This window comes from Diabrotica undecimpunctata, chromosome 7, assembly GCF_040954645.1.
Source record: "Diabrotica undecimpunctata isolate CICGRU chromosome 7, icDiaUnde3, whole genome shotgun sequence".
In the NCBI taxonomy this organism is placed as follows: Eukaryota; Metazoa; Arthropoda; class Insecta; order Coleoptera; family Chrysomelidae; genus Diabrotica; species Diabrotica undecimpunctata.
The window spans coordinates 119,021,211-119,044,758 of NC_092809.1; the positions used below are offsets into that span (position 1 = coordinate 119,021,211).

At 33.3% G+C, this 23,548-nt stretch overlaps 1 protein-coding gene across 6 annotated transcripts in view; it reads left to right on the top strand.

The window, feature by feature from the left end:
- Nucleotides 1-23,548, top strand: part of LOC140445743 (fanconi-associated nuclease 1 homolog) — an 80,364-nt gene that overhangs the window by 33,980 nt on the left and 22,836 nt on the right. For all 6 annotated transcript variants that reach the window (XM_072538048.1, XM_072538049.1, XM_072538052.1 and 3 more), the window contains one exon: nucleotides 2,471-2,905. In XM_072538048.1, the coding sequence (XP_072394149.1) occupies nucleotides 2,471-2,905 (435 nt within the window). The remainder of the gene's footprint in view (nucleotides 1-2,470; nucleotides 2,906-23,548) is intronic.

The window sequence follows — 23,548 nt, forward strand, 5'->3', positions numbered from 1 at the left end:
TTGTTTATCTCACTTTCGGTGTTCTGTTTGTAGTATTGTTTAAAGGGGCACAAAAGATTAGCTAAAAGAAAGTAGTGATCTGTCCCACAGCTAGATCCCCTTTTTACTCTGCAGTAAGGCAGGCCAGCAGCAGGCCAAAGTATACAGAAAGAAAACCGTAAACATAGAAAACCATGGATGACAAACGAAATATTACAAATTATGGAGAGGAGACGGATGGTAAAAAACAAAAACCTAACAAGATACAAAGAACTCAACAGGGAAATTGAGAAATAAAATAAATGTAGCTAAGGAAGAGTGGATGAAAGAAAAATGTAAACAGGTAGAAGATCTGCAAATGAAGCATAAAGATAGAGAACTACACAGAAAGGTTAAAGAAGTAGCTGGAATATGGAAACCCAAACACTTATCGATTGTAACAAACAAAAAAAACAAATAGAAATGGACCCTGAAAAACAAAAAGAAATATGAGAGCAATATCTTAAAGATTTGTTTGGTGATCCCCACAAATAGATACAGATGAAAAATTAAACATTCTCACCGAAGAAGTTTTGCAGGCAATAAAAGACGCAAAGAACAACAAGGCACCCGGCGAAGACCTAATAACAGCCGAACATTTTTAAACACCTAAGTGATAATGCTGTCAGGAAATTAACATCCCTCTACAACATTATATATGAACATGGCATAATACCGCATGACTGGCTAACATCCACATATATAACTCACATATTTTCATATATATTTTCAAACTTTTCATCGATCTAACACCGAATAACTAACGAACTAGTGTTTGCAGATGTTTTTATAGTCCCGAATATACTTCAAAAGTCCAGTCTGCTTTCTGCCACAAAGTATTTCTTCTTCTTCTTCTTCAGTGCCTTATCCGGTCCGGATGTTGGCGATCATCAAGGCTATCATGGTTTTGTTGACTGCTCTGCGAAACAGCTCCGCTGAGGTCATCCCAAACCATTGTCGGAGATTTTTCAACCACGAGATACGACGGCGTCCCGGTCCTCTTCTGCCAAATACTTTACCCTGCATAACAAGTTGAAGAATTCGATATTTTTCTTCGTTCCGCATCACGTGGCCGAGGTACTCAAGCTTACGTTGTTTAATTAAATTAAGCACTTCTTTTTCTTTTGTCATGCTCTGTAGGACCTCAACGTTGGTGACATGGTCCACATAAGATATTTTTAGTATCCTTCTGTATATCCACATCTCGAAGGCTTCGATTCGTTTTTCAGTGGCTTGCGTCAGTGTCCAGGCTTCAACTCCATATAGTAACACTGGAAGAACGTAGCACCTCACTATCCGCATCTTGGTTCCCAAACTGAGATCACTGCAGCACAGCAAGGATCTCAACTTAATAAAAGTAGACCGTGCCATTTCAATTCTGGATCTAATCTCTTGAGCGTATTCCCATTGTACGTTGAGGGTAGTTCCGAGGTAAGTGAATCTGTCGACTCTCTGGATCTCTTCGTTACCTGCCATTAGTGCCCCGGGATCTAAATTTGTACGGCTGACAACCATGAATTTAGTTTTCTTAATATTAAGGTTCAGTCCGTATGTTACGCTCACAGTTCGCACTCGGTCTAGTAAGGCCTGCAGATCGTTTAGGCTGGTTGCTAGTAACACAGTGTCATCGGCGTAGAGGATATTATTGATGTATTCACCGTTCACTCGGATTCCCATGTCTAGGTTTGTGAGGGCTTCATTAAAAATCTCCTCAGAGTATATATTGAAAAGAGTCGGCGATAGCACACATCCTTGCCTTACTCCTCGCATGATCTTCACTTGGTCGGTCAGCTGGTCTTCGACCTTGACTTGAGCACGCTGGTTCCAGTATAAATTCATGATGATCCGAATGTCCTTCTCATCCAATCCTACTCTTTGTAGTGCGGTGACCATCTTCTGGTGCTGACAACGGTCAAATGCCTTGGCGTAGTCAATAAAACAAATATAGACATCACAACTGACATCGCGGCATCTCTGAAGTAGGACTTGTAAGGTGAAAAGTGCTTCACGTGTACCCATAGAATTGCGGAATCCGAATTGCATTTCACCGACATTTTACAACATACAAAGTATTTGCTATTTATAAATTACTTAAACGATAAATCACACACTTCCTGATGGAAAAAACTTACGGTTCGATTTCTTTATATTTTTATTTATCCTTCTACAATTTTTTTATGACATTCTATAAGATACAGCTTATAATAATCATAAAACTAGGGAGAGTTCTGTTTTTTTTTTCACGTACAAAGCATACCAGAAACATCTAACCAGTTATAGAAACATATCCGCTATCACTGACTCATTCCAGTACCTATTATATATGCATGCAGCTCAGATGTAACAAAATCTTCTTTTCCCTCTGTTTAATGTTACATTAATAATAAAGAAAATATACATATTTCTGTTTAATGTACTTAAAAATTGTTTTACATTTTTTTTTTATTTTTAGTAACGACGAAATATATCTCAACGCACCACATCTAAAACGTTTTACTGCCGAGTCGGTATACTGTGGAATTTTAACCAATATTTGTGAAGCGTTAAAAACAAAATACGCCGACAAGGTCCAAGAGTTTTTAGAATATCTGATCGAAAATTTTCCGCGATCACACAGAATCGGTAGTTGGTATATGTTTTTGTGTGACATATTTATTTCCCGCCATTTGTCAAAAGAAGCTGTGAATACTATTATAACAGCACTCAGTACGAAAAAAGAATATATTTTGGAGTATCAGATTTATGAATTTTCACATAAGGCGCAACAGCTAAAAAAACGTAGAATCATTGATCAATATTGTCATGATCAACTTGTGGGATTATTAGTTTCTCCTGTCTATTTAGAAGACTTTCCCCAAAATGTTGTAGATGCCAAAGCAATTAGGAGGTAAGTATATTAACATTATATATATATATATATATATATATATATATATATATATATATATACATCCTACTATCATTTTCGCATCGATACATTATGCTTTTACCATCAATTTAGCATCGTCTTGCAAAGTAGCATCTGTATATCGACGCTACTTTACAAGACCTTAATAACTTTTTTCCTGTACTTGTTACAAGAATTTTAACCATCTCATTGATTAGAGTTTTGATACCGTGCTGGTATATTAAAATATCCGCTTTCTCTTTTTATCCCTTACTGAGTTATCTAAGTTTATTCCAGAAAATGTTTGAGTCTAAAATGATGGTACAGTGAAAATATTATATATATTTAGTTCAGGGTTTTACCGTTTACTCGCTGCCATTATATACATGAAAATGTATATCCCACTTTCATTATCAATCATTTTCGCATCAGAAATTTGGCATCGTTGTTGGATATAATATTACCCACAACGAAATAGTAAATTTAAGAATATATATATATTTTTTCATTCACAAATCATTCTGGCATCATGTTTGGTTAAAAGTAACGGGTTATGATATATTGCAACTACCTATTGTATCTTCGCTCCAATTGGTCCAGTCGCGACGTACAGCGCCTCAAATGATAGGATTTAACCAATAAAATATAATAAGACAAAAAAATCAAATATAGCAGCATGTCAAAAAGGCCTTAATTATATATCTTCGTTTCTATAAGTCCAATCGTGACGTACAGTATCTCAAATGACAGGATTTAACCAATTGAAAACGATGAAATAAAAAAATGAAATACAGCAACATGTCAAATGGGCCGTAGTCACGTATCTTCGGTCCTATTAGTCCAATCGTGACGTGTAGTACCTCTAATGATAGGATTTAACATAAAGAATACAATGGGATAGAAAAATCAAATGCAGAACAATGTCAAAAGGGCCTTAGTTGTGTATCTTTAGTTCTATTAGTCCAAGGATGACGTGCAGTACCTCAAATGAAAGGATTTAACAAATAAAATACAATGAGGTATAAAAATTAAATGGAGTAGCATGTCAAAATGGCCTTAGTTATGTATCTTCGGTCCTATTAGTCCAATCGTGACGTATGATACCTCAAATGATAGCACTTAACCAATAGAATACAATGACATAGAAATCAAATACAGCATCACGTCAAAAGGGCCTTAGTTACGTATCTTCGTTTTTAGTGGCCCAATCGTGACGTACAGTCCTCAAATGAGAGGATTTAACCAATCGAATACAATAAGATAGAAAAATAAATACATCAGCTTGTCAGAAGGGCCTTAGTTATGTATCTGCAGTCCTATTAGTCCAATCGTGACGTTTCGTACCTCAAATGATAGAATTTAACTAATAGAATACAATGAGCAATAGAGTAGCCTGGCAAAAGGGCCTTAGTTGTGTATCTTCAATCCTATTAGTCCAATCGTGACGTATAGTACCTCAAATGATACCATTTAACCAATAGAATACTACGACGTAGAAATCAAATACATCAACACGTCAAAAGGACCTTAGGTATATATCTTTGTTCCTATATATTATGTTATGTCAAAAGAGCCTTAGTTGCGTATCTCCGGTCTATCGATCTCTATAGGTCTAATCATGACATATGGAGCCTAAAATGATAGGATTTAACGGATATAATACGATGGTGGAGAGAAATTAAACATGACGGCATCTAATAACACCTTAAACAGGCAGCAATAAAACGAATTAGACAAACCAACCATTATAATGCCCTCTTATTCAGACTTGCCAATTTTAACTAATCTTATATTCAAATCCATACTAAGCAAATTAGGGGAAGATTTAACAATAATTTATACAGATGGTTCAAAAACTGTTGAAAGTACTGGTTTCGCTTTTTTTGTTTCAAACAGCAATTATGTTGAGAAATATCGAATTCCTGAATATTGTTCTATTTTTACAGCCGAGGCTGCTGCTATACAGAAAGCACTAATTTGGTGTGTCACTAATTATTGTGAGAACATCGTAATAGTATCAGATTCTCAGGCAGTATTACAAGCTATTCGTAGCCATCCATTGGATAGTTTTTAAAACTCCATTATACTTGATATCAAAAAATTATTACATGATCTAAAATTCACAAAAAAAACAGTTACTTTACTCTGGGTTAAAGGACACAGTGGAGTAATTGGAAACGAATTAGTGGATGGTATGGCAAAAAATACATCTGAGATATCCGAAATTACAAATTTTTACTATTTTAAAGATATTTTTTCTATTATCAGGAGTATTGGCAGGGAAAGATGGATGTCAAAATATAAAGAGGTTCAGAAGACTTCAAGAAACCATTACTTTTCTATTCATCCATGCTTACCAAAAAATATTCCACATTTTAATTTTAACTATAATAAAGTACATTCTTCAATAATCACCCGGTTAAAACTTAACCATGGCCTCTTTCCAGAGCATCTGCATAGGATTGGAATCTATGAAACTCCTTTCTGTCCTTGTGATGGTAAATCTGTCGGAGATTTGAACCACTTATTTTTCGATTGTTCTAATCATAGGGAACAGACTCGAAGCCTATATTTAGGTTTAATTGATCTCAATATTAGCCTACCAGTTAACATAAGCAATCTGTTATCTTATTCTGACAAATCTATATATAATATTCTAATCAAGTTTATGAGCGATTCTAAAATAAAAATTTAAACATCCTTATAACAATTTTCTGTGGCAAAAAGATTTTTTGTCTAATGCCATCTCTCTCTCACACACACACACACACACACACACACAAAACGAATTAACGCACAGAGGTGTGTGGCATATTACGTGACAGGATTTAGCGAATACCATACGATTACGTCGTACATCTCTTTGCATACGTCCACTTTTAGTTAACTACTTAGTATGTATTCAGTACTTTGCTTAACGGTGTTGAGGCATGGACTCTTAAACAGAAGAATGTTAAAAATCTTAAAAGCTTTGAGATGTGGTGCTACCGCCGTATACTAAAAATAAGTTGGGTGAATAAAATTACAAATGAAGAGGTAATACGCAGAATAAATAACGATCCAGAAGTTATACTGAATATAAAAAAGAGAAAACTTGAATACTTTGGCCACCTGATGAGAGGACAAAAGTACACATTCCTACAAAATATAATGCAAGGAAAAATCCAAGGACGCAGAAATCCAGGTCATAGAAGAATGTCCTGGATGAGAAATTTAAGAGAGTGGTTTGGCTATACCACTAACGAATTATTCAAAACAGCAGTAAATAAAATTAGAATCGCCCTAATAATATCCAATCTCCGATAGGAGAGGCACTCAAAGAAGACGATATAATAAACTCGAAAAATTTCCAACGTTCACTGTTAGACATATGCCTTCCGTTCACTGCAAACATTTACTGCTCCTTGACGCTGTGACGAGAATGAGATAGGATTTAACAAATAGAATGACAGAAAACTAAACAAGACAGTGTGTCAAACGTGCAATGCGTCGTAGAACGTGAAATATTAGCGTAAAATTATATGATGGCCATAGACGGTTCTTTAATACCCAGCAAACGACTCGCGTTGTAAAGTTACATAGGCGGGATCTGTGCGAGAAAAAGTCGATCATTCGTTTTATAACCCAAAGGGGACCATAAAATATTCGACGTTAAAATGTTACATAATGTAACGGTATGACTGAAAACACTGAAAACTTTTGTTTTTAACTGTACGTCCGTGAATGACTTACCATTTTTTAAATAACGCTTAATATTGCACCTTTTTATTGTATTTTTTTTCATCTTTCAAGATAATTCTTATAGGGATATATTTATTTATAACATACGGCTTATTACGGTCTTATTACGGCTTTAAGATTATACGACCTAAATGTATCTTGTACCGCACTGCTAATTGAGAATTATGTTTGAAATGCGATAAGAGGTCTGAATATACGAGACACCAGTGATTCATGCCGCACTGTTAAAAATCCGACAGGAATCTGCATTTCTATAAAAAAAATAGATTAATTTGTTTTGTTTATTAATTTAGTTTAGTCGAAGAAGAGTTGCAGTAAAAGATTTTTCTAAATATAGGATGTAAACCATATTACCAATGCTTTGTGAAAGAGAACCAGTTTATAATATTCCGGACGACGTAAAAACACCTTATTTTAGAATATTGGTCGATGAATTGAAATCATTGTTCAAGAAACGAATTATTCATGTGCAGATGTTTTACTATAAAAACATGTAAAACCAAAATCTCGATTAAAAAAGTTGCAACCAGTTTCTCACGATGAAACTTAACCCTATTATTGATTTTACAAGTGATAAAATGGGTCGACAAAAGACCAGTTTTAATCCTTACATATAAACATCATAGTTGTATCTCGGTTTAACTAAATGAAAAGAAAAATTATACACAAGTACTAAAACCACAAACTATTCTCGATTATAACTTAATGAAAAAGAGTGTTGATTTCAGTGATCAAGTGGCTTCTTACCAAAGCCCAATACGCAAAATTCTGAAGTGGTACCGGAAAGTGACAGTGGAATTAATATTTAATACCGCAGTAGTCAATGCTTAGTTGCTAAATAATAGAAAACGTAAAAAAAGCGACAACCTATCCTTGAGTTCAGACTGGAGTTCGCGAAGGCATTTGCAAATAAAGAAATGTTGTAACCCTCACGACCATTTACACCCAAAAATACCATCTCAGGCAAAGCGATGTAGATAATACAAAGAGAAGAAAGTGTACAAGATGTTACAAAATTTTAAGAAGAAGCGTGACTAGTAGAAAGGCCGATAGAAACGTTAAAAAAGTTAAAACATACTCTGAAGAATGTGATGGCAAAACTGCAATATGTCTAGTGTGCTTCATTGAAGCACATTAAAAAACAATTTTTCTTCTACGGGAACTATTATTTAGTAAAAACGTATTGTGCCTCAAGTGGCCTTATAGTATTGGAAGTCGTAAGTTGACAGTTTCTAGTAGAACGCTGTTATTGTTAATTACCTCCGTAAAAGTGAGTTATAGTATTTATAAAAAAATGGATGTAAATAATATGTCTTCGACATCTAAAAAAATTAGATGTGAACATAAACGTAGATTAAGTACTATTTAAATGGGAATAAGCCACAATTAAAGGTTAAAGTACGTTTATTGACGTTTCAATTTCCACTTCGGAAATCCACTTTCAGAAATCGGAAATTTTGAAACGTCAATAAACGTACTTTAACCTTTAATTGTGGCTTATTCCCATTTAAATAGTAATTACTTTAAAATGCCACAAGAAAATAGCTTCAGAACAATAAACGCAGATTGACCACTGCTGAATTACAATCATTGTTAGAAGCATCTGGCGAGGACGATGTAAATTAAATGAATGGTGGAAGTGACTCTGATTGACTCTGACCAAATATTTGCACAAAGTCGTTCAGAAAAGTCGAGGATTGCGTTTTGGAAAGAGACAACACAAACAGAATTTAAGACTTTTCTCGGGCGTATGTTCCATATGGGGACAACTAAGATGAACCGTCTGAATGACTACTGGAAAAGTATGGGTAACTTCTATAATAGTGTTGACTTGACTAGACAATTGCTCATAGCCCATATTAAGAAATAAGAAATAGCCCAATAATAATAATATGTTAAAGTTTCTTTAATGTACTCTAAAACTGAAAGCGCAAAGAATCGACTGCAAGTTACAAAATACTGGTAGAGTCATACTGTTTGGACAAGTACAGTTGTTTAAATAATCGCTTTCTGTGATAAACAAATTGAATAAATTGTAAAATATTTTTTGATCTGCTTGATATTTAGCACATCATAACTCATCAATTGCCATAATTTCAAGTAGCTATATTACCTGTCGTTAGGCAAAAAACAAAGTTATTAACATTTATAAATTACTACAAACAAAATATCTTAGAGTTTACGGTTTTTTGGAATTATCTCAATTATTTATGTATTTAAATTTGGTATTTCTCTACATAAAAAACTTTTTATGGTCTACAACTTTTATTTGAAATATTTTTCTTTAGAATGTATACAAAACGTTTTATAATCAAAAAATTTTTTTTTGCCTTTTAAGATTGTTTAAAAAAACAAAGCAAAATCAACTGTACGTCTTTACTAATTTTTCGTCGGCTACCCCTCATACTATTTAGAATTTAAATTTCTGTATAAGATTTTTTTAAACTATTTAGCGAGGTTCCGTGAACTACTTTCTTATGGCATGGTCAAAGTCAAATATTATTTTTTTATGTGATTAAGCCACAATTATTGGTCGTTATTGAGATGAAAATTACATTTTTAATTAACTAATATTTAACGTTTTGATTTCCACTATTATTTTACAATAACTTTATTTATTGTACAAGTTATGTAAACATGTGTATACACATTTTGTACAAAAAAACGTTTTTTGAGAACGATTTCCGGAATGGAAATCAAAATTTCAAACATTTACACGATCACAACCAATAATTAAGGCCTTAATCCCATAAAACCATAATATTTATCTCAAACTATTCATCGATAGCTTCGACTAAACAGGTTGTAAATTGAAATTTATGTAAAATATTCCCCTACACGATTCTCTGGGCAAAAATATCTAGGTTGAATAAATATAACATCTAAACGAAGAAAAAAACCCGTTGAGACTGCAACTTGTGAGCAGGTAGTTTCAATGTCGTTATTCGAACTTGACCCGAACGTGACAAAGCGATCGATATTTAGGTATCTAAAATATTATTTTAAGGATTAATACCGGCAACATCTATTGGCTCTAAAATGATGCCAAATACAGTGATTTTACCGCTCGATGTTAAAACGTAGGTATGACGTAAAAAATTAAATATATAAAAAAAATCGGAATATTGAAAAACCGACAACAGTGCCAAGCCTACAAAGGTGCACTAAACGAACATACACAATTTATCAATAGAAAATGATAGCAATTCTTGGTGATGCTAAATTACTGCAACGTGAAAAGAGTTTAAAAGGATAGCGGGATGTATATATATATATATATATATATATATATATATATATACATCCCACTATCGTTTTAAGCTCTTTTCACGTTGCAGTAATTTAGCATCACCAAGAAATGCTATCATTTTCTATTTATAAGTCGTGTATGTTCGTTTAGTGCACCTTTGTAGGCTTTAGGCACCGTTGTCGATTTTTCAATAATCCGATTTTTTTATAAATTAAATTTTTTACATCAAACCATCATTTTAACATTGGGAGGTAAAATTACTGTATTTGGTATCATTTTAAAGCCAATAGATGTTGCCAGTGTTAATACTTAAATAATATTTGAAAATATAAAAATATCGATCGGTTTGGGTTCAAGTTCAAATGAAGACATTGAAACTACCTGCCGGCCGGCTGAGGTCAACCAACAAGTTTTTTTATATCAATGTTCAGTTGTTATTCAATTTAGATATTTTTTCCCAGAGAGTTGTGTAGGGGAATATTTTACATATTTGAATTTCCAAGCTGTTTAATCGAAGCTATCAGTGAATAGTTTAAGATAAATATTAGGTTTTTATGGGATTAGGTCAAAAATATTGGTTGTGATTGGGATTAGAATCACATTTTTAATTATTTAATGTTTAACATTCTGATTTCCATTCAGGAAATCGTTTTCAAAAAACGTTTTTTTGTACAAAATGTGTTCACACATTTTTACATAATTTGTACAATAAACAAGGTTAAATATTGGAAATCGTATCGTTAAATATTAGTTAATTAAAAATGTAATTTTCATCTCAATATCGACCAATAACTGTGGCTTAACCACATAAAAAAATAATATTTGACTTTGACCATGCCATAAGAAAGTAGTTCACGAACCTCGCTAAATAGTTTAAAAAAATCTTATACAGAAATTAAATTCTAAATAATATGAGGGGTAGCCGACGAAAAATTCGTAAAGACGTACAGTTGATTTTGCTTTGTTTTTTTAAACAATCATAAATGGCAAAAAAATTTTTGCTTATAAAACGTTTTCTATACATTCTAAAGAAAAATAATTTAAATAAAAGTTGTAGACCATAAAAAGTTTTCTATGTAGAGAAATACCAAATTTAAATACATAAATAATTGAGATAATTCCAAAAAACAATAAACTCTAAGATATTATGTTTGTAGTAATTTATAAATGTTAATAACTTTGTTTTTTGACTAACGACAGGTATAATATAGCTACTTGAAATCATGGCAATTGATGAGTTATTAAAGTGTGCTAAATATCAAGCAGATCAAAAAATATTTTACAATTTATTCAATTTGTTTATCACAGAAAGCGATTATTTAAACAACTGTACTTGACCAAACTCGTATGACTCTACAAGTATTTCGTAACTTGCAATCGATTCTTTGCGCTTTCAGTTTTAGGGTATATTAAAAAAACTTTTAACATATTATTATTAAATTTTTTTCCTTTTTAGTTTTTAGACCACTTAACGTTTTTTTAGTTTCTTTGACAAGTGAGGATTCGGTTATTTCTTCATATGGGCTATGAACAATTGTGTAGACAAGTCAACACTATTATAGAAGTTACCCATACTTTTTCAGTAGTCATGCAGACGGTTCATCTTAATTGTTCCCATATGGAACATAAGCCCGAGAAAAGTCTTAAATTCTGTTTGTGTTGTCTCTTTCCAAAACGCAATCCTCGATTTTTTTGAACGAATTTGTGCAAGTATTTCGTCAGAGTCACTTCCACAATTCATTTAATCTACATCGTCCTCGCCAGATGCTTCTAACAATGATTGTAATTCACCAGTGGTCAATCTACGTTTATCTTCACATCTAGCTTTTTTAGATGTCGAAGGCATATTATTTACATCAATTTCTTTATAAATACTATAACTCACTTTTACGGAGGTAATTAACAATAAAAACGTTCTACTGGAAACTATCAACTTACGACTTCCAATACTATAAGGCCACTTGAGGCACAATACGTTTTTACTCAATAATAGTTCCTGTATAAGTAAAATTGTTTTTTAATGTGCTTCATTGAAGCACACTAGATATATTTCAGTTTTGCAATCACATTCTTCAGAGTATGTTTTAACTTTTTTAACTTTTCTATCGGCCTTTCTACTAGTCAGGTTTCTTCTTAAAACTTTGTAACACCTTGTACACTTTCTTCTCTTTGTATTATCTACATCGCTTTGCCTTAAATGGTATTTTTGGGTGTAACTGGTCGTGAGGGTTACAACATTTCTTTATTTGTAAATGCCTTCGCCAACTTCAGTCTGAACTCAAGGATAGGTTGTCGCTTTTTTTACGTTTTCTATTATTTACCAACTAAGCATTGACTACTGCGGTATTAAATATTAATTCCATTGCCACTTTCCGGTACCACTTCAGCATTTTGCAGGCTTTGGTAAGAAGCCACTTGATCACTAAAATCAACACTCTTTTTCACCAAGTTATAATCGAGAATAGTTTGTGGTTTTAGTACTTGTGTATAATTTTCTCTTCATTTGATTAAACCAAGATACAACTATTATGTTTAAATGTTGCAAGGATTAAAACTGGTCTTTTGTCGACCCATTTTATCACTCGTAAAATCAATAATGGGGTTAAGTGTCATCGAGAGTAACTGGTTGCAAATTTTTTAACGAGATTTTGGTTTTACATGTTTTTATAGTAAAACATCTGCACATGAATAATTCGTTTCTTGAACAATGATTTCAATTCATCACCAATATTCTAAAATAAGGTGTTATTACGTCGTCCGGAATATTATAAACTGGTTCTATTTCATAAAGCATTGGAAATATGGTTTACACTCTATATTATTATCTCCGTTAAATCCTATCATTTTAGGCTCCATATGTGATGATTAGACCTATAGCACCGGAGATACGCAACTAAGGCTCTTTTGACATAACATATATAGGAGTAAAGATATATACCTAAGGTTCTTTTGGCGTGTTGATGTATTTGATTTCTACGTCGTAGTATTCTATTGGTTAAATGTTACCATTTGAGGTACTGTACGTCACAATTGGACTAATAGTATCGAAGATACATAACTAAGGTCCTTTTGCCAGGCTACTCTATTTAATTTTTGTATCTCATTGTATTCTATTAGTTTAATTCTATCATTTGAGGTACGAAACGTCACGATTGGACTAATGGGACCGCAGATACATAACTAAGGCTCTTTTGACAAGCTGATGTATTTTATTTTTCTATCTTATTGTATTCGATTGGTTAAATCCTATCATTTGAGGTGCTGTACGTCACGATTGGGCTACTAAAAACGAAGATACGTAACTAAGGTCCTAACATATTGCTGTATTTGATTTCTATCTCATTGTATTCTATTAGTTAAATTCTATCATTTGAGGTATCGTACGTCACGATTGGACTAATAGGACCGAAGATACATAACTAAGGCCATTTTGACATGCTACTTTATTTAATTTTTATACCTTATTGTATTTTATTTGTTAAATCCTTTCATTTGAGGTACTGCACGTCACGATTGGACTAATAGGACCGAAGATACGTGACTACGGCCCTTTTGACATGGCTGTATTTAATTTTTTTATTTCATTGTTTTCAATTCATTAAATCCTGTCATTAGAGATACTGTACGTCACGATTGGACTTATAGAAACGAAGATATATAATTAAGGCCTTTTTGACATGCTGCTATATTTGATTTTTCTGTCTTATTGTATATTATTGGTTAAATACTATCATTTGAGGGGCTGTACGTCGCGACTGGACCAATTGGAGCGAAGATACAATAGGTAGTTGCAATATATCATAACCCATTACTTTTAACCAAACATGATGCCAGAATGATTTGTGGATGAAAAATATATATATATATATATATATATATATATATATATATATATATATATATATATATATATATATTCTTAAATTTACTATTTCGTTGTGGGTAATATTATATTCAACAGCGATGCCAAATTTCTGATGCTAAAATGATTGATAATGAAAGTGGGATATACATTTTCATGTATATAATGGCAGCGAGTAAACGGTAAAACCCTGAACTAAATATATATAATATTTTCACTGTACCATCATTTTAGACTCAAACATTTTCTGGAATAAACTTGTATAACTCAGTAAGGGATAAAAAGAGAAAGCGGATATTTTAAAATATCAACACGGTATCAACACTCTAATCAATGAGATGGTTAAAATTTTTGTAACAAGTACAGGAAAAAAGTTATTAAGGTCTTGTAAAGTAGCGTCGATATACAGATGCTACTTTGCAAGACGATGCTAAAGTGATGGTAAAAGCATAATGTATCGATGCGAAAATGATAGTAGGATGTATATATATATATATACTCCGCCAAAAAAGTATCGGATCACTTATATTAGAAATATTTCTGACAGCATTTCTTTAATTTAAATTATTTTTTTCTGATCCTTAAGAATATTAAGGCTAGAATAAATATTAAAAAGAAATTGTAAATACAGCTTACTGTTTAAGAAAAAAAAATGGTAATTGCTATTTTGTCTGGTCTTTATATTATCAGTCTTTATCTTACTTTTGTAAAATGTATACAGTTTGCGTTTAATTTAAAATTTAGTATTAAATATTGAGTATGGAAGGTCGTGACAATATAAATTTAAATTTAACGGGAGATCAAGTGGTTAGAATAATTTCCCTCATTGAAGACGGAAGGAGTCAGAGATATGTGGCAAATTTAGTGGGTGTAAATCAGTCGACAGTATCACGAGTGGTAGTAAGGTATCGAGAGACTGGACTTTATGAAAGACGAGACAATAAACTTTTAGTCCTTCAAGCTTTGCGTCGAAGACATGTGACTGCAAGTCAACTTCAACATGACTTAGCCGAGACTCGAAATGTACGTGTCTTCAGAAACTATTAGGCACATCTTAAGACAATCTGGAATTAGGGCCAGAGTAGCTGCCACTGCTACGAGACTTACAAGAGAACACCGTATAGCACGTCTAACATTTGTAAGAGAGCACGTAAACTGGAATATCGACGACTAACATACTCTTTACGAATGAGTCAAGATTTTGTTTATGCACTTCGGATCGAAGAATACCAGTTTATAGACGAGATGGCGAGCCTGATTTTCAATGCAACTTAAGACCGGCGACCAACTTTGGAGGAGGATCTATTATGCTCTGGGGCGGAATATCTCTTAGGGGTCAAACCGAACTGGTACAGCTAGATGGAGGATCCTTAACTGCTGATAGGTACAGTAGAGACATTTTGGAGATGCATGTTGTTCCTTACGCCCCATTTAATGGTAATAACTTTGTTTTAATGCATGACAATGCACGCCCACATGTCGCAAGAATCGTTACCGACTACCTTCAAGAGGCAAATTTACAAGTTTTGAATTGGCCAGCGTACAGCCTGGACTTAAATCCAATAAAACATGTTTGGGACCATCTGTACAGAAGGGTGAGATCTGGTAATGTGACGCCAGCTAATCTTCAGGACCTGCAACGGTTGTTAACCGTAGAATGAAATAATATCTATCAAGATTATCTAAGAAGATTAATTGGAAGTATGCCACAACGTTGTCTAGAGCTAGAGGAGGCAATACATCTGGTTGCAAATATTTTGCTGCAAGCTCTTCACGGTGAATCATACAGTGAATAAAGCCTACGTGAGGTGCAATCTCAGTTACTTTTGCTTTGAATCCTGTTCGGGAGCCGGTCAATGCAGCTACATCGTCTGTACACACAGATACACAATATTCCCACTTTATATCATGGATTTCAAAAAAGGTGTTAACTGCATTAAAAATTGCTTCACCGGTTGTTCTTCTTTGTAATTCTTGACAAAATAACAAATCTTCGCATATGTCGCAAATATCAGAAGTTGAGCTACATTAGCTACATCAGTGCTTTCATCCAGCTGAGTAGTATAATAGGGACTCCCAGTATATTGACATACTTTTCTCCTTTCATGATCGAATCCATTTTCATTGCAGCTGGCAAAATGAGCGTCTCGCCAATGTTGTGTGGATTTTTAGTTTTGGCAATCAAAAAGGCAACCTCGAAAGATGCTTGTAACGCTTTCTGGTTAACTGTTGTGTATTTCGGAAATTAACCTGCTGTGACGTTATTTTGGTGGCATGTCGTTTAAAATAAGATTCATTTTTATTCTTTAACTGTGGATGCTTAGTTTCTAGGTGCCTTTTCAATTTGGCCGGCTTCATGCTCTCGTTTGCCAAAACCTCCGAACAAACAACGCACTTTGGACGTTGTTCAAAATTAAACTTCGAAGAGTTCAATCTCTCTGAATTTAAGCCAATTAAGTTTATTCTTAAAGACATCCACTTTCCTATTAACGACTCTTTTTTCTAAATTACAAATACCGAAAAAGTGTTCCTTCTTCATTTTGTGAACGATTAGAGGATTTTTTTTTCGGCACGAACTCATTACAATCATGTAGTCTACCGGTGAATATATTCTTTTTGTTGGAATTTTAAGACGCATTCAATGTCACCTAAATCTGCATCATTTGGCAAAAAGCTATGGCCAGATGTAAAGAAACGTAAAGTAATTCTTTATATTGGCTAGTTTTCATCCCTCTCCCCAAAAAGGCAAATGCCACCAGATGCTCTGATTACAGAATTATAAGCTTAATGAGCCATGCACTCAAAATCCTTCTTTCTGTTATTCACTCTCGCATATATAGAAAACTTAAAGAAAACATTAGCAGTGTTCAGTTTGGGTTTAGAAGCGGACTGGGAACGCGAGATGCCCTATTTTCTATACAAGTATTGATACAAAGAGCTCATGACGTAAATTGCGAAGTCTACGCATGCTTTATAGACTTTGAAAAAGCATTTTACAAGGTGCAACATCAAAAATTATTTCAGATACTGAAAGAATCTAGTAGTGATGACAAAGATTTACGCCTAATTAAAAATTTATACCTACAGCAAAGGGCGACTGTACGTGTAGACAACGAAACCTCACAAAAATTCACGATAAAACGGGGAGTACGTCAGGGCTGCATTTTATCACCGACGTTGTTCAATACTTACTCGAAAATGCAGTTCAGGGAAGCTATTGATGGTTTAAGAGAAGGTATAAAAATCAGTGGTGAAATCATAAACAATTTAAGATATGTGGACGATACGGTTTTGATTGCTGATAGTGCGGAGGATCTGCAAACATTAATAGACCGTGTAGTGGAAGCCTGTGACAGATACGGCATGAATTTAAACTGTAAGAAGACCAAAATTCTTATAGTAAGTAAAAACGACGTAATACAGCACCAATTCACAGGTAATAATGAACCCTTGAAAATAATCGACAAAATTACATACCTTGGATGCAGCCTAAATAAGGAATGGGACCACACAAGAAATAAGGTTCGTATAGAAAAGGCGAGATCTGTCTTCAATCGCGTCAGGAAGATGTTATGTAATATGCACCTGAACATTGATATAAGAACACGAGTCTTGAGGTACTATGTATTTTCTACCCTTTTATATGGAGTCGAAGCCTGGACCTTAACGGAAGCAACATACAAACAGACTACACTATAATGCACAGCCTAGGTTTGGCGTGATTGGTTGGTGGGTGGGTCCCAATTTAAAAATTGGCGGGTTTCATGTTTTTTAAAATGACAATTGAGGTATTGTGACACAGTATATCGCTAAAAAATTTATTAGCAGAGTAGCAATCTACTCCTACTGTGGTATTGGTACAAAGCGGATGCTATTCACATTTTAGGATTAAGCTGGCTATTATAGTTTTATTAGAAATGTAATTATTTTTTCTTTTGAGATTATGTAGGTAAAATTAATTTCTGACTTGTGTTTTTTTATTTTGATATGCTAGTGATGCTTTTTTATTAGATATATAGATATTGTTTTAATTTTTTTTGATTAGGTAATTTTTTTATTAAGATTTAGAGGTTCTTCTTATTATTTTTATTTCTAGAACATTCATTAACATTATTATTCTCGTTAGCTTTCTCTATGTGGGATCGGCTTCTCTAATTATTTTCCTGTAAACTTTTCTGTTCTCTTCCAGGGACTAAGTACCTCTCCGCTTTTTCTCTGAGATTATGGTTTTTCAAAAACATGCAATTTCTGTTCATCCCCTTTTTTACTGCCCTACATTCAGTACCATACATCACAGCTGGTCTAAAAGCAGTCCTATACAATTACCTTTTAGTTTTCTTCGTACCTTTTTTATCACACATCATTCAATTTGTCTCTTTCCTTTATCTTTAATTGAAGTATGATAAATAAAACGGTAATACCGATCCTAAAAGCCGAAAATTATCATCTTTTGTGAGTTCTTGTCTATTCAAGCCAACTACTCTATCTGGAATTGAAATATCATATTTAAAAGAATATTCTAAATATTTTGTTTGTATCCAACTTAATTTTAATCATTTTTCATTAAGGACTTGTCTCCGCTACTCTATACCAAGGAGGTTCAGTTGTTATCTAATCCAGCACAAATGAGAATAAATATGGGCGAAACCCGGATGGAGCCCTATTTTCACACAAAATTGGCCAGTTTCACCTACAATTGTATAGTTCTAACACTATAATAGTTATTCTAACTATATATAGTAGTTCTAACACTATTATAGTTGTTACTTGCTCATACTCCACTCACACATTCAGCTGGCACTCCTTTCCTACTAAATCTCTGCTACAGTAGGTTTCTGATAACTTCATCATGTGCTTTCTCAAGATTAATAATACTATTCGCAAGTCTATCTCTTTCACTCTAAATTGTTAAATTAGCTGTTTTATAATAAAAATTGCTGATGTAGACCTGCCTCCTTGCATAAATCCAAATTGACATTATTTATCCATTTTCATTTTTTTAGAACACTGAATTATATTAGATTTCACCACAAATGTAGGATAATAAAAAGATATATATTGTGAATCGAGTACTATGAAAAATTGTCATTGTTAACAAAATGAAGCAGAGGTTTACTGGAAATAACTATTGCAAACCAAATAAAACACTAAACAGCTATGTTTAAAATGTCTTTATTCTTTATTAAAAATCTGGGAAATCAAAGAAGGGGGGGGGGGGCCGTTATTGATGCAATGGCGAAGGAAAACCCCTCTAAACCTCGCCTAGGGCCCAGTACATCCCGATTTAAAAATGCAATTCTAATATAAAAGCATACAAATATAACATCATTATAACATCATTACTTAACACAGCTTTAAAATGCAGGCCTAAACTAAGCATTTATACATATATTTTATGAAATTTTACTACATATATTACTAATTGTCGCTGGATTTGACCCTCGGGAATGAGGGAAGGTGGTCCAGTCGCACTATCCATAGCTATGTTGGACCGGAGCATATAGGGATCACGGTCCGTGGACATAAAGGTTATATATGAACCCTAGCTAGCGGGAAAAATACCTTTATTAAAATACAATAACATGTTTATTACAAGTAAGAATCTGCAATAAAAGTTGATTAGTATTATAACTAAGAATCTGCAAAGAAAGGGGTTAGATATCTTAATACTAAGAATCTGAAAATAAAGTGTTAATTAGTCTTAGAACTAAGAATCTGTAAAAGAAGGTCGTTAGTTATGACATCTAAGACTAATTAATGCAAAAGGCAATTTGCAATAGGTAAATAAGCCTATAAAGTGAGCTACAAGAATGGTTCAAATTTAATTTTTAATCAGTTTCTTTTTTTATTGGAAGGAAAATATTTCTGCTTTTCCATTTTTCGCTTCTTTGTAATATCCTTAGGGGTTTCCTGAAATTCTTTCTTCACCTTACGTCTTGCTTCTTGAACGTCTCTCATAAATTTGTCATGTAATTGTGTATAAGTTTCATCATCTAAGTCATGTAAGCTGTCTATGACATTTTTGAAGTTTTCATTTTGAAGACATCGTCTGGTGTTTTCCTGGATCACATTTGTCTGTTCTACCTTCCCTCTGACAAACTCATTAATTTCCTCTTGATGCCTTGATTTGATAATTGAAGTTTCTGCCAAACACCTTGCAGCATCATCTAAAACAGAGTTAGTTCCCTCGCGCTCCTCGTGCATTCTTACCAAGTGCACATGCTTACACAAGATATTCCTCACCACATATTCAGCACACTCACACTGATAGCGATGAATACAAATTTTACATACTCTACAATACAATGTCTTACATTCATTTTCACATACTTGCCTTATATTTACATTATATAATTTATTAGGATCTCTAAATGACTTTACCTGAAATTGACCATATACCTTCTCATTTTTCTTAACCTCCACTTTGTTTTTCATCGTTTCTGCCATTGTGTGTGCTTTTGCTATAACCCTATCTTGATAATTGTTCGCATTTGGTCTTTCGATGTCTATAATCCTCTTCCACATTTTAATGTCAACTAGATCATCTATTGTGTCCAATAACTTTTCAATTGTTACCCCAGCACTTCTCCTAAGGTGGTTGGTCTTCAATAGGTTGTTGAAAGATTCTATCGCCATGTTTGTATTGATTCCTGAATTTTTTCTGTAACAATGAGCCCACATTTTGATTCTCTCTTCATTCTGAAAGTAATTCCTACAAAAAAAAATAGACTTAAGAATGACTTAAAATGTATGATTTCATATACTTATTTACCATGCCAGATAATTAAAAAAATCTATCTCATTTGCCTCTTGTAATTTGATTATATATCTATTGCATAACTCCATAAATCTATCTTCATCCGTTTCATTAATAATTCTTTTCATCTCAGTTTTCATCTGTTTCTTCAAAATTGGATCTTTTATTTTCTTCTTCCCTTGAATGTTCCAATTTTTCACAACGTGCCATGTACATAAAAGCCTCTTTGGTTGGTTGCCCATAATCTTCACCCATGCATTATAATATTTTTTATCGTCATCACTCATAAAATGTTCTGCATGAATTCCAGTTTGCATTCTATTTTTGAGAGCACCTAAAAGTTTTTAAAAATTATTTTTACTTACCAGTCATAAATTGTCACTACTCATATAATACATACCTAAAAAAACTTCTTGAACTACTTGGTCCAATCGGTTTGACAGTAAGAATGCAACTGGAAATCCTGTATTCCTGTCATCTTTAATAAGCACCACTGTTAAATTCATTCCCCTCTTGTTCGTGCCATGTGTACCATCCATACAAATTATGCTATGGAATTCTCTTAATTTATCTTCCATTACAGAATTCATGAATCCTAAGGCAAAATCTTCTTTTTTAAGTACATCATGTTGTTCTCCTAATAAAAATAAAAAATTTATAGTTTAGCGATAATTAAAGATAATAAATTAATGGTAAGAGACTGAAATTTTATTGTATTTTTTAACAAGTAATCATTAGTCCTATTTTTTTTGTTGTGTTGACTTATTATTTAACATATCATATTTATCAAAAACTGGAAGAGCAAAGTGTGAAATAGATCAGAATGGAGAAGTATTCTTTAACAGACTAAGACCCAAAAATGGTTGTCTAGTAAAATAAAAAAGTTTGCCCAATAAATCAGCACCTCCATTACAAAATTAGTTTTAATGTAAAAAACCAATGACTACAATCTTACGAGATATATTATTTAAAAATGTATATTGTTGATTCTGCTAAGAGTAAGGTTTGTTACATGAGTCAAGTGATAACAATTCACACAAGTCAAATTGGAATAGGATTAATTATAATATTGTAGTAGGCATAAAAAAATGATAGGTCTTTACCTTCCTTCTTGAGTAAGAAAGCATAATTCTTGTTGTTAGCATTCCATTCCTGATCCTTTAAAGCCGTTGCTACTATATCATTTTGATTTCGTTTCTTATATGTATTATACTTCCTGGACAAATTTGAGAGATCTTTACTTGTTAATAGGGCAAGTCTTTCTAGTTTTGGTGTTTCCAATTTTCTTGAATCTTCTAAAATTCTGCTGGATGGCACCCCAGATATTAACTTCTCTACAATCATTTTTTCTTCTGCTTTTGCCAGATGCATGGTTCTTAATTCCTCTTTATGTCCAGCATGTGTTTTCCAATAACTGACTGAAACTTGTCCTTGATCTCTCAGTTTGCAAATCAGCCTGGAGGGACACACTCCTTTAATTTTAATTGATCCACCAGATTTCTCTGTTCTAATTTTATAGTTGGGCTTATATCCTAAATATAGATTAGTATAAGTTTTAAATATTACAAGTAACAAAGTATTGTACCTACCTTTAATGTTACTTCTGTTACACTCATAGTATAATGTCTTCTGTTCATTTCTATTAACAATTCTATTCATTGTATAACTTGTCTCAAATTTCTGCATGTCTTTCCATGTCTCATATTCTTGTAAACTAGAAAATTCAAAAGTTATTAATTCAATACTCACCTGGTGGTTCCCTTTAAGATGTTTTCGTAAGTTCTCATGGCTTTTGAAATTAGTTTCTTGTTCACATAAGGGACAAATAATGTGATTAATTTTCTTAATCGACATATCTATGTTATGTATTCCTTTGATATGACGATTTCGTAATTCCACATTTTTAAATATTTTGCTGCAAAGATGGCAGGCTCCTGAGTTAATTTCACAGCTTGTTGAAGTAGATGGATAGACAGAATCCATAATTGCTTGCTAAAACAAAGTCTTAGGTAATTAAATATGGTGTTCTAACGAACAGATTTTTAAAACAATTTAACAGATTTTTAAAAATAAATGAGAAAAATTTAAATTGAAATGTTCTGTGAAATGGTTGCTTATTGGCAAATTGGTATAAAACCGCCTAATCACAGATGTTTAAGCGCCAAACAGAGAGATACATAACCTGAAAAATTCAAAATTCGATGAAGATGCTGACCAATCCACAGCTCTTATGCTGTGACCAATCACAGCCAAATAGGCTGTGCATTATAGTGTAGTCTCATACAAACGATTAGAAGCCTTCGAAATGTGGTGCTGCTGCCGCATGCTCAGAATTTCCTATATCCATCATGTTACAAACAACACCGTGATCCAAGGTATGAATAAAGATCTGGAAATTATGCGTATCGTAAATATCAGAAAGATGACTGCCCTAAGGGCATGTGATACGCAATGAGAAGTATCAACTGATTCAACTAATTTTATAAGGCCAGATAGAAAGCAAAAGATCTCAAGGACTCAGGACATCGTGGTTGAAGAACATCAGACATTTAGAGCAGCTGTCAACAAAGTTGTATGGACCAACGTGATTGCCAACATCCACAGAGGATAGGCACCAAAAGAAGAACGGATGCACATCAAAAATGGCATTTAGCATCAAAACTATTTTAATGTTTCGGTTCTGCCCTTCGCAGCTATCCGACCACAAAATTAAATGTTTACATGCCTCCATATCTCTAGCTTCCAACACATGTCTAAATAAACAAGAGACAACTTCTTGAGTTCCTCGGCCGGCTTCGCCTTCTAACCACACATAACAATGGCCTTTATTATGTTTTGCTCTATGTATACCTAGATTATAAAGCCAAAGTTGGCGTTTGTAAAAAAGTACATTTGTAGGTATACGGGGAAGAGGCAGTGTTTTTTCCATATCAAAACACAATACTTCAAGTTGTTCGTCAAATTTTGCACGCTTTAAGCTGTAAATCCATGGTACTTGTTTTTTCCCTTGCATAAAAAAAATTATATTTTGGA